The sequence below is a fragment of the Saccopteryx leptura genome, chromosome 10 (assembly GCF_036850995.1).
Source record: "Saccopteryx leptura isolate mSacLep1 chromosome 10, mSacLep1_pri_phased_curated, whole genome shotgun sequence".
Lineage (NCBI taxonomy): Eukaryota > Metazoa > Chordata > Mammalia > Chiroptera > Emballonuridae > Saccopteryx > Saccopteryx leptura.
The window spans coordinates 56679912-56691056 of record NC_089512.1 but is presented as its reverse complement, the minus strand read 5'-3'; the positions used below and the strand labels follow the sequence as shown (position 1 = coordinate 56691056).

The 11145-nt window shown below is 57.0% G+C and overlaps 1 protein-coding gene across 3 annotated transcripts in view; it reads right to left on the bottom strand.

Annotated features, from left to right (window-relative positions):
- Positions 1 to 2168: 2168 nt before the first annotated feature.
- NISCH (nischarin) overlaps positions 2169 to 11145 on the bottom strand; it is a 36846-nt gene continuing 27869 nt past the window's right edge. The window contains exons 15-22 of one of the 3 annotated variants that reach the window (XM_066351813.1): positions 10336 to 10385; positions 8134 to 9531; positions 5862 to 6165; positions 5643 to 5825; positions 5009 to 5165; positions 4437 to 4565; positions 3764 to 3925; positions 2169 to 3377 (exon numbers count right to left, since the gene is read on the bottom strand). In XM_066351813.1, the coding sequence (XP_066207910.1) occupies positions 2767 to 3377; positions 3764 to 3925; positions 4437 to 4565; positions 5009 to 5165; positions 5643 to 5825; positions 5862 to 6165; positions 8134 to 9531; positions 10336 to 10385 (2994 nt within the window). In that variant the 3' untranslated portion in view covers positions 2169 to 2766. Of the gene's footprint in view, positions 3378 to 3763; positions 3926 to 4436; positions 4566 to 5008; positions 5166 to 5642; positions 6166 to 8133; positions 9532 to 10335; positions 10386 to 11145 lie in introns of all 3 variants that reach the window. The other 2 variants (XM_066351814.1, XM_066351812.1) reach the window with 2 other exon arrangements.

The following is an 11145-nucleotide window of genomic DNA, read 5'->3' as shown; positions in this document are numbered from 1 at the left end:
GAGCAGGGCGGGCAAGAGAAATAGGGGCGGGTACTTGCTTTAAAAGCAGCCTGGAGGCCCCGCCAGCTCACCCCCACAGGAACCCACCAGGATATCCTCCCGCCTATCAGCAGCCTGCAGGCGGAAGGGAAGGTGCTGGCCACTGACCCCTGCATGGATGGCCTAGGTCCTGCTTGGGGCTTCCTGGCCCCGGGACCATTCTGGCATCACAGCCTCCAAGTCCACCATTAGCCACAAACCTGGGATCTATCACAGGTTGTGAAACAAATTCAAGTGCAAATGCACACAACTCCCCACCCCAAGCGTCTGCAGAGGCTCTGGGGGATTCAGCGCCTAAATCCGGTCTGTCTGCCTCAAACTTTCCAACTGCTGAGAACAAGAGCAGGCCTCTGAATCCCTGCCAGGCTCTGTGCTAAGTGGATAGGGGCCCACTCCTCCTCTCACCTGCTCCAGCCACCCCTCTGACTAGTCCAACCCCCAACCTTGTCCCTACACCTCCCTTCTCTCCCTGGGGGCCTCTTAGTGCTCCCCCTCCTAATCCACCTGTTCTCCACTCAGGAGCCTGCACTCCACACCTGTCCCAGGCAAGCCACTCTGTCCCACCACATCAAGCAGCTGTCTTGGTGCTGCTGTCACTCCAGATTTTCCCTCAGGGACTAACCTCGAGGTCCTATCCAGGTTAAAGGTCACTACCTTTCATCTCCTTATAGCACTGGCCACAAGCTGACTCTGGTTTATTCAATTTATTTTCTGTCTCCTGCTGGAATGTCAGCTGTTGGAGAACAGGGACAGTGTCTGGCTGGTTCACACAGTAGATGCTCAATACAGATTTGTGGTACACATGAGTGAACGGATGAAGGTGGCTACTCTTACTATCCCTGTTATGAAGCTCAAAGGGGCTAGATAACTGGTCCAAGGTCACTCAGCTAACTAGTGTTAAGATCCAATTCCAAGACTGCTGCCTGCAGAGTGCCCCCTACCCTGAAACTACACAGCCTCCCTCTAATAGGTCAAGTCCTCGCTAGACCCAGGCTTGACAGGCTGTTAACATGTTGGGCTGTGGGGCCTGGAACAGTAGCCCAGGTGGTGACACCTCCATGCGCCCTGCCCGTGTAGGATACATCTTGCCTCTGGTTGTCACTGTCCTGTTTACAGAGGACTGAGATGAAGAGAGACGGATGGCCATTTGTGAATACCTTGGATAAGTCTGGTTGCAGGAAGCCTTGTTATCCACCCCCTCCTTCTCCTCAGCAGGCTCCTACTCCCCTGCCAGCTGGTGGGGACACTGGGTGGGTCTTTGACCTGGCTGGGGGGTTCAGTGGCTTCCCCCACCCGTCTTCCCGAGGGCCATTGGTCCTCTAGGCCAGGACCCCCATCCTGTTGTCGCTCAGGGAACACTGAGCAGAAACAGACTGGGGATTGGGGTTGGCTGCTCCCCAGTGCTGCCCAAATGGCCCTACACCTTGGGGACTGAGGCTCCTGCTTGAACCAGAATGAGGAAGGCAAGTGGGGCTTCAGGGTCCCGCTTTGGGGTAGTAATGCATTGAGAAAGGGTGGGGCACAGGACTGGGTCCCAAAGTCCTGGGTTCTACCTCAGCAGGGCTCCCTGAGACAATCCCCACCACCGCTCAAAACATGAGCAGACAGATGGGCATGGGCCTGCCTCTCCACTCTCCACATCTGGGGCCAGCCTGCCACAGGCCTGCCCCTACAGCTGTCTTGGTGAGACCTTCAGACACCCCTCAGTAAGGAACCCCAGATCCTGGACCTTACCCGCACAACAGGCTGCTACCTTTGGTGGGGTTGGGCTCAGGTGTGACGTTCCGGGTCTGAAGAAGGCAGGACAGTGAACCTGTGTGCCCTGGGGTGTCACACTCTTCCTGTTTGCCCTGAGGTGCGTCATGGTTTAGCCATAGCTCAGCATAGCTCTGTTCAAAGGCCCTCTCACAACCCTGTCCCCCTCCCTCAGGCTCCACTACCACCTAACCAGCCTCTGGCCCTGGGAGGGCCCTTCGCCCTTCATCCCCCCACCTCTCTTCCCTCCCTCCTTTTCCCTAACATCTCACCTTCCTGCATCTCTAGGAGACCCTTTCTCCCTCAGGCCATGTCCTGGGTCAGTACCCTACTGGAACCCAAGTGGACCTTGAAATAAAAGACCCAGACTGCGTCAAACTCTACTTTATTGGAATAGAGAAAAAAGGCAACAAGAGTCACACTTGGTGCTGGCAGCTCTGGGTCTCCTGTCCCCATCCCTCTCAGCCCCAAGGCCTGGGGGACTCTGCCCTCCACAGGGCTCTCCCACTTGTCTGGACCAGGAGAAGCCTCCACTTTGGAAAACTGCACAGAGTGGGAACTTCCAATGTGCATTTTGCTGCCAGCTTCACAATTAGCAGCAAACACTCACAGTAGCAACACCAACAACACTGGACTTGACGTTTCAGGAAAAAACATAAAAGAGTAAATAGGACTCATGACGCCACATGTTAACAATAGTCCTATGACAGAAGCTATGACACTGCTGTGCCTGGCCACTCAACACCAGGGGCGGGCAACAGATCCACGGAGGTCCTGGAGGGGCGCTGTCACTCCCAGGATTGGAAAGAATCAACTGAACACGTATGTTCACAGTCTCTGGGAGGACAGTCAAATAAAGATACCAAAAGGGAGGAGAAATCATTTAAGAAAGAACAAAGAAAGCCTGCTTCCCCATACTGAGAGGACACCAGGCTGGATACAGAGGGCAGCAAGAGCCAGCTGCAGCCCAGGCTAGCCAGTGAGCTCAACGGGCAGCTCACGGCCGCACAGGGCCTCCCACTGTCGGGCCAAGAGCGAGATGAGCTTCTCACGGCTCTCAGCGCTGGGAACAAACACCTGCCACTGGACCTCGCGGCCCTGGCCATCTCTGGCTAGGTCACCTGGCATCTCCCCAAAGTGGTCCAGAGTGACACTGCCCATGAGGTCATGGCCTTGCACATCATCAAAGACAAGGGTGAGAGCCTGTGGGTAGGGCTGATAGCCCATGAGCACACGGTCCAGGTCCCGGACACGGCGGCCATCGTCTAGACGGTACCGGTCCCTCTGTGGTGGCTCTTTGGCAAACTCAGGCAGTGGGTAGTGGACAAAGTCCTCATCCAGGAGGAAGATCTCAGCGCTGGTGAGCAGGAGTGTTTTGGGGTGCAGCACGCCCCTGAAGCGCCCAGGTGGTGGTGCGCCCACCTGGAAGGCCTGCACACACAGTAGGAGGCTGAGGGCTGGTGCCCTCTCCGGGTCAGCCAGCTTCTGGGCCACGATGAACGTCAGGTCCCCGATCTCCTCCTCGCTGGGGTAGGTGAACTTGACACGGCTTGAATGGATCAGCTCATAGTTCTCCATCTTCCCTGTAGAGAGAGATGCCCGGACAGGGCTGGAGCCTAGAACTGGTCTGTGGTGGGGCTGGGAGTGCCCGCAGTCCCATGACACCCAGAGATGGCAGCATGAGCTGCTGTCAAGTGGGTAAGAGCACTCCAAGCCCCGTTGCCAAGGGGGAGACCCAGAGGCCAGCAGCCCAGGACAGAGCAGACACTTGAGTGTGTGTACCAAATGGTTGTGCGTTTGCCGGGCTGAAGACAGCCACGGAAAGCCCAGGTAAACCGTAGCCAGTTAAGGAGGACAAGAAAGCAAAAGTGGGGAAGGCTGAGGCAAAGAGATGCTCTCGGAGTGTGGCAGCTCTTGGGGTGCCAAGAAGGACAGATGCCCGTCTACAGCCTGAGCTGGTAAGGGGTACCTGTGGTCTTGTTCCCAAACTCGGAGTAGAAGTCCTTATCGACAGGCTCAGGGGAAGGTGTGCGTTGCAGGGAGGAGAGCACAGCCATGAGGTGCTGAAGGAAGCAGTGTGTCAGGTAGCTGTCCCGGGTCAAGCATGTCACCACCTGCATTGGGGAGGAGCCTGTGGGAGAAGGGGCTAGTCATGGTGGCGGGCAGCAGCTCCCCCAGTCCCGTCCCTGCCCCCCAAGCTCTTTGTCTCTGGTAGGTCGGCCTGGAACTTGAGACCACAAAGCCAGGCCAGGAAGGCCCATGTAGGAAAGCATCACGGGGCTTGAGACAGCCATTTCTCAGGCCGGAAGGGCTGTGATATTTTTCTGGAAGGGGATACAGAGGTATTAAGGAAAGAACTTAGCTTTCTCTCCTCAGGAAGTATGAGTCAGAAACATCCTGCCCGTGAGCACAGGGCCCAATCTGCCTGCCTTCCCAGCACTGCCCAGCATCACTGCCTCTGGCCCTGGTGGCTGAGTTCTGCACTCTCAGCAGTTCCTGAAGCTGCTTCCTCCCACTCCAGTGAAACAGACTTGTGAGCAGAGAAAGAACCCTGCTTGAGATAATGCATCCGACACGGAAGGGAAAAGCCCATTGGTAAGACTGGCCTTCATCTAAAACAGGACAAAGTGGTGCTCACTCACCCGTCAGCCGGAAATACTGGTCAAAGAGCCCAACGTTGACTGACTGCAGGTCACTGAGTTTTAAAACAAAGCATTGGGAGATGTGGAAAGGACTGTTGTTGTAGTCGTTGTTTTTCTGATGCCAGAAATCTGTGATGGAGAAAAAGGGTGGTGCTGGCTGTGCCAGGTGAGCCTGAGGGGCCAGGCGCAGAGCTGAGTCCGGCAGGAAGGGGTGGCCTGGCTGGCTGGACCTGGCCTGAGGAGCCACCACCACCCTCCATGCACACAAGGCCTCATGGGCAATGTGTTCTAGGGTCACCAGGAGCTCGCCACTGAGGCCCCAAGGGGCAGAGGCTGCTCAATCTCTCATGTGGTCAGTGCCCAGAAGCTCGCTGGGCCCTGGCTTGGCACTCTCATGCCTGGCCTTAGGTCCCTCATGACAGAGTTGGGGAAAGATGCTCCCCCCACAAGAGATTTTCAAGTCCAGTGCAATGGTCACTGCTGCCCGAGGTTACACAATTGGCTCTAAGACGGAGCCCATCTCCTCGGACATGGGCTCCAAGCTCCCAGCTCCAGCAGGCCCTGGTGCCTACCCTGCAGGGGCTCAGAGAAGTAGCGTCGGAGGCCGTCGTGCAGCACGAAGTACACGGCCTTGGTGGAGAGCAGCATGCAGGCGGTCACCTCCAGCCCCGGGGTCTGGTAGAACACCACTGAGGACCACATGAGGTGCCTCAGCTCCTCGTTTTCCACCTGGACACAAAGGGGATGGATTTGGGCAGAGCATGCGGCTTCCCTTCCAGACTGTGCCTAACACAGACCTCTGGGCAGGGCACCACCTCTGTTAGCCCCACTGCTCTGGTGACATGCCACAGCCTTGGATTGGGAGACTCAGGACTGTCCCTGCATCCTATCAATGGATTAATAAACATGGAAACAGAGAGGAAGTGAGGGGTGGGAGATGGGTGCGCAGTGGGGTCTGCCAGGGGCGCGAGGACAGGAGTGGCTGCAGGGGGTAGTGGTGACAGGACACCTGACCAGGGAAGGGCAGCCCGGGACCTCCTAACCCAGGCCCTCAAAGCCGTGAACAGCTGAAGCTGGGGGGCAAGCCAGTACAGGGAAGTTGAATCGGAGGCTGACGCCACACAAGCTCTGCCACAGCCCCCAGGACCTACTATGCTACCTCTCCACACCAGCACCAGCCAGCAGGACCAGTGCCTGGGACACTACCTCGGCGATGCTGCTGTGGAAGAACTCGACAATGGCGCTCCCTCGCAGGCTGGCAATGTGCCGGAGTGATGGGCAGGCGGGCAGGTGTGAGGGGATCTGATTCTCCTCTGAAGTGCACTGGATCAGGTGCTCGCTTGGGTATTGGGCGGGGGCCTCGGCTTGTGCTGGGGCCTCCGCTGGGGCCTCCGCTGGGGCTTCCGCTGGGTCCTCCGCTGGGGCCTCCGCTGGGGCTGAGGCCTCCACTAGAGCTGGAGCCGGGGTCTCTGCTGGGATCTCCTCTGGGGCGGAGCCCTCTGACAGGGCTTCCACTGAAACCAGAGCTGGCACTGAGGCCTCTCCTTGGGCTGCAGCTGGGGTCTCCTCTGGCGCTGAGGCCTCTGCTTGGGCCAGAGCTGGGATCTCCACTGGGGCCGGGACTGGAGCCTCCTCTGGTGCTGGTGCTGGAGCTGGAGCCTCAGCTGGAGCCTCTGCTGGAGCCTCTGCTGGAGCCTCTGCTGGGGCCTCCTGGGGACGCTGATTACTGCTACATCCCCAAGAAACATGATATTAAGATATGGACCCAAATGAAGATTCCCATCATACACGCAACCTCCAAGTGTAAAGGGAACATGTACCACAGGCCACCCTTGGGGTCCCCTGGGGATTTCATCACCAGGTTCTCCATGGGAAAACAGCAGAGAAAAAGGTACCTAGGCCCTTTTGGGCGGGAAATGCAGATGGGGGTAAGGCAGGCCACGTGGTATCCCAGGGCTGGGATGGCCAGAGACATGTGGGCCATAAACCAGAGAAGTTGAAAGAGGGATCAGAAATGCTATGCCAGAGCATGAACCAAGGTGCCCAGGGCTGGGACCTGGGAACAGATCTGAAAACCAAGAACTCAAACTGCCCCTCAGTGTGCCTTTGAGTCCTCCTCAAGCAGCTCAGGACCCCCTACCCCCAGCATCAACCTGGGCACCAATGCACATGGCCACTCTAGGTTTTCACTGGCCTGTTCCAAGCACTAAATCAAACAATGCTCAGAACTCTTAAAGATCATGGAGTGGGGGTGCCCCCTGTAATCAGACTACATGCATGCATGCCCATCTATGCTGAGGGAAGTCCTTTAGACCCTATCTTCTCAACTGGACTGTCCAGCTGCCAAGTCAGATCCATGGGGCTCTAATCTTGCACTGGGCCACACGCCCCTCAGAAGCCTCTGGGCTGTCCTCTGCTGTCATGGGGCAGAGATGTGTCTATGGAGATGAAGCAGGGACCTGCTTTCTGCATGGAATCCCCACTGTGGGGAGGTTCCGGCCCGGCTTCGGGGTGGCAGGGAAATGTCACCAAAGCCATAGCACAGGGGCAGGGAGATGGGGAGACAGCTGTGCAGGACCACCTTGGGCACAAGCTGTTCCCTAACACCTAGGCATCAGGGAGCTCTATAGGGGGCATGAGACTTGAACTGGGCATAAGAGGGGCACCCTACTTAGTCAAGAGGTTGGAAGCCATCAGTTGGTGTGTGTGTGTGGGGGCAGGTTAGAAGGAGAAAGCAGGCCTTGTAAGACGGTGAGGTAAGAACAGGATCGCCACTGTCAACCAGGACAGGAGGGTGACAAATGAAAGGCTTTCTTGCTCAGGATGGAAAAGCCCCAGTGTATGTGAAGCCAGGGGGCCATGAAAGGAGACAAGGGCATGCTTAAGGGCACAGGCCCCTTGAGCCCCAGAGAGCAGTCAGGGAAACCTAGGGAGGGAACCCAGGGAAAGCCAGGCTCAGGAGGCAGATGCAGGGTATAGAAGAGGGTGAGAATGAACAGGCCAGGGCTGCCAGCTGCCACTCCTTCCCCCAGAAGAGGAGCTTTGCACTAGGTGACCACCCAGTTCATACACACAACCTTACTGCTCCAAGCCAACAAGTTCCTTTGGAAAGGTCTCCCCCAATTACATGCTAAAAGAGGGCCTGGCAGCAACTCAACTCTTCCTGAGAAGGACTGTGACTCTCAACATGGTAAGGCCTGGAGCTGGGTGTCAGAGACAGGTGCTGCCTAAAGCAGACACAAAATAGCCAGAGGACTGTGAGCCGCTGAGGGGAGGGAAATGGATGATTATTAGAGGCTATGCCCGGGCCCAGTGGGGCAGAGAAGGCCAAGCAAGGCGGAGGCAATCTACTCAGCCTTTCCTGCACTGGTGGCAGGAACCCAGGGTCCCAGACCCAGCTATGTAGGGCCCCAAGTTACAGGGGACTGGGCAGACTGTCCTTGTGACAGGACAGCTTTCTTAAGCCTCTTCTAAAGCCCTGGGAGAGAGAAGCAGCCCAGCACCAAGCCTGAGGGAGTCAAGGGCAGTGTGAGGGTGGTCAGTAGCTGAGGAGCAGGGCCGACTCTGGACCCACTCACACAGTGCAGGTGCTCAGCGACGTAGTTTGGGGTGAGTGGTCTCAGACACCGTGATGGGATCCCCCTGCGCACATACCAGCCCCATGCCCCTAGCCCCAAAAGCCTGTGCTCAGTCTCACCCGATTCTGTCCTCAGCAGGCTGGCCATCCACGAGGGAGCTCTGGGACTGACCCCCAGTTGCAGGGGTCTTGGCGATGACTACAGTCTTCAGGTCCTGCAGGGAAGCCCGCAGCTGGTTGTAGATGCGCAGGAAGTGGAACTTCTCATGGGGCAGCACAAAGATGGCAGTGACAAAGCGGTAGCCCACAAGCAGCTCTAGCACATGGCCATCAGCAAAGGCGCCCCGTGGCTGGGTGCAGCTGCGTGTGGGGTCTAGCAGCACAGTGGAGAGTGGTACGCGGCTGAGCTTGAAGCTGTTGCGGTTGCGACAGTTGTGGGTTCCACGGTTGGGCATGGGGTTGAAGTCAGCCTTGATGACGTTGAGGTGCTGAGGCGTGAGCAGCAGCCAGTAGGGGATGGCAGCAGACTTGACAGCCTCAGAGGGCGCACAGCAGGAGCGCCGCACAGCTGAGCAGAGCGTGCAGCTGGCCCACTCGATGTTGCCTGAGTAGTCCCCTGCAGCTGTCCGTACCATGCGTTTGTCACTGTAGACCAGGTAGACGGGGAAGCAGCCCTGGCTGCGTTCCTGGCAGCCACCCGCCACCTTGTAGAAGGTGAGCAGCTGGCGGAGGAACTCCTGCAGGCTGGTGTGGCTGCCATAGAGCACAGGGCTGCATAGCATGGCCATGTGCTGCGGGGCAAAGCATGAGCGCAGGTCGGCATGAAACTCGTGCAGATTGGCAGCATCGGAGATGATGAAGAGCGTGTTCTCGCTGTGCCGCACCTTGAGCACCAGACACAGCTCTGGCATGAGGAAGCCGAACTCAGTGAGGTCGCCATGCGGGAAGCAGAAGACGAAGCGCAGGGATGAGAGGATGTGCTGGCTGCTGCCCCGCGACTCCTGGTGTGGGATCTCAAAGACGGCGATGCCAAAGTCGGTGAGCACGAGGCAGGCAGCAAACTGGCGGATGCTGCCCTGCACGTGGATCAGGAAGCACCAGAGCACCTTGAGGATGCGAATGTGCTCCAGCAGGAAGTCCTCGTCCGCACCCAGGGCCCACTCCAGGGCCAGGCGTTCCTCCTCACCCTCCTCCTCCTCTTCTTCCTCCTCCTCTTCCTCTCCCTGGCCTCCCTCCTCCTCTTCCTCCACGTCCGGAGGCCCCATTTCAAAATAGCGGTTCTCAGGACCATCCTCCTCATCGTCATCATCCTCGCCCTGCTCACCCTGGCCCTCCTCCCGCTGGTTGGCTGCCTCGATCCAAGCGGGCAGCTGCCGCTCAATGGCCTGCCGAATGAGTGTGCTGAGACGCTGGATAAAGTCCTGGTTAGTGGCTGTGTAGCCAATGCAGGTAAAGGGCAGGAAGATGATTTGGCCGGATCCAGGCACCACCTGGACCTCTGGCTCCGCATGCTCTGGGCTGTGTGAGGAGAAGCCCAGTCAGTGACATGCTGGGCTGGGACATCTCACCTCTCATGGTCAGGGCTTGCTGCTGTGCACCCTCGTCCCAAGGAACTAACTCAGGGGTCTCTCAAGCCTGCAAAATAGCCAAGCCCATTCCTAGGACAAGTGCCTTGGTGGAGAGCCAAGGTGCCAGGAGCCTGGAGGCACCAAGTTTCTTCAGAGTCCACATTCCCAGGACTCAGATGACAGGTGTCTAGTGTAGTCCCGCCCACTACACAGGGTCCCTCCAATAAAAGCATGACAATGACTTTAGTCATTCAAACGCTGGCTTTAAGTGCTCCAGGGCACAGACTCACCCGCTGACAACAGTCCCCTTCGGGGGCACCCTGTGAAAGGGGTGTTCTTAGGATCTCCACATTTAAATTCACGTTCCTTTTAGCCACTACTACCCTCAAAGTGTGTATACAACGGCTGGGAAACCTCTGCAAAGGCTCAGAGAGTGAATATTTTGGGCTTTGGGGGCCACCCATACACATAATCTTGCTTTTTTTTTAAACAGCTCTTTAAGAATGGAACAATTATTCCTACCTCACAGGCTGTGTACCAAACCAGTCTTGATCTGCTGCTGGCCCTTAGTGTAGGATAACATATGTCAGGCCAAGTTTAGGGATTAGAATTTAGAAGCAGACCAGAGCTTATCTCATCTTGTTTGTTTAATTTAAAAGACGAAATAGCTCTGGAGGATTTCTGTGAACAAATTTTCAACAAAATCCAACTAGCTTTCACTAGCCCACAGCTGAGTTTGTAACCTCTTCCTTACCTTGCACCGCCAACAGCTCCAGGCATGTCCCTTAAATCGTCAGAAGGTGCCTGACAGAGAAGAAAATGTGGTCAGCCCCCACCTGCTGCAGCCATTCCCTGGCAGTTACTGGTGCTGGACCCTAAGTTGGGCACCCTGCCCTCCCTCCCTGCAGGAAGTTCCTCACATCCCACACTCTTTTCTGGGGCAGAGTCCGGGGCCGGGAGGCAGAGAAGCTTCCCAGTTATCCCACCAGTGCATGGCAGGGCTCATTCCCACCTGGGTCCGTCTGCCCCCAGCTCACGCTCCCAACTCCTGGGCCAGAGCCTCTTGCCATTCTGCAGATCAGTTTGTGCCTCTGGGTCTGGCATCTGAGTGCTCCCTGTGCCACCCCAGAGGAGCCACATAGTACACCAATTTGGCTGCACAGCATCTGGCAAGGCCTTCCCACTGGTCTCTGGGCAATCAGGAAGACCTAGGGATCCTCCTTCCTACTGTGTGACCCTGGGGAAGGTAAAGGGAGACAATGCCATGGAGTGCTGGGACAGGGCGAGGACTCTGCAAACAATCGCAGATCGCACGGTCATGACTCTGTGTTGTTGGATAGAGAGGGGCTGGAGGGAGGCCCAAGTAGCAAGTATACTCCCCACACACGTGGCAAATGAGCCATTCACACTACATTTGCCTTCCTTCTCTATTCCCAGAACACATGAAGCAGCTCTAGAACCCTCAGCAGCAGCCACAGAGAAAGTGCCAGAGTCATACTGTGTCCCAAACTTACTAGAGGGACATGCAGAAATGGGCAGAATGGCCCTGGGGTGCCAGACAGCA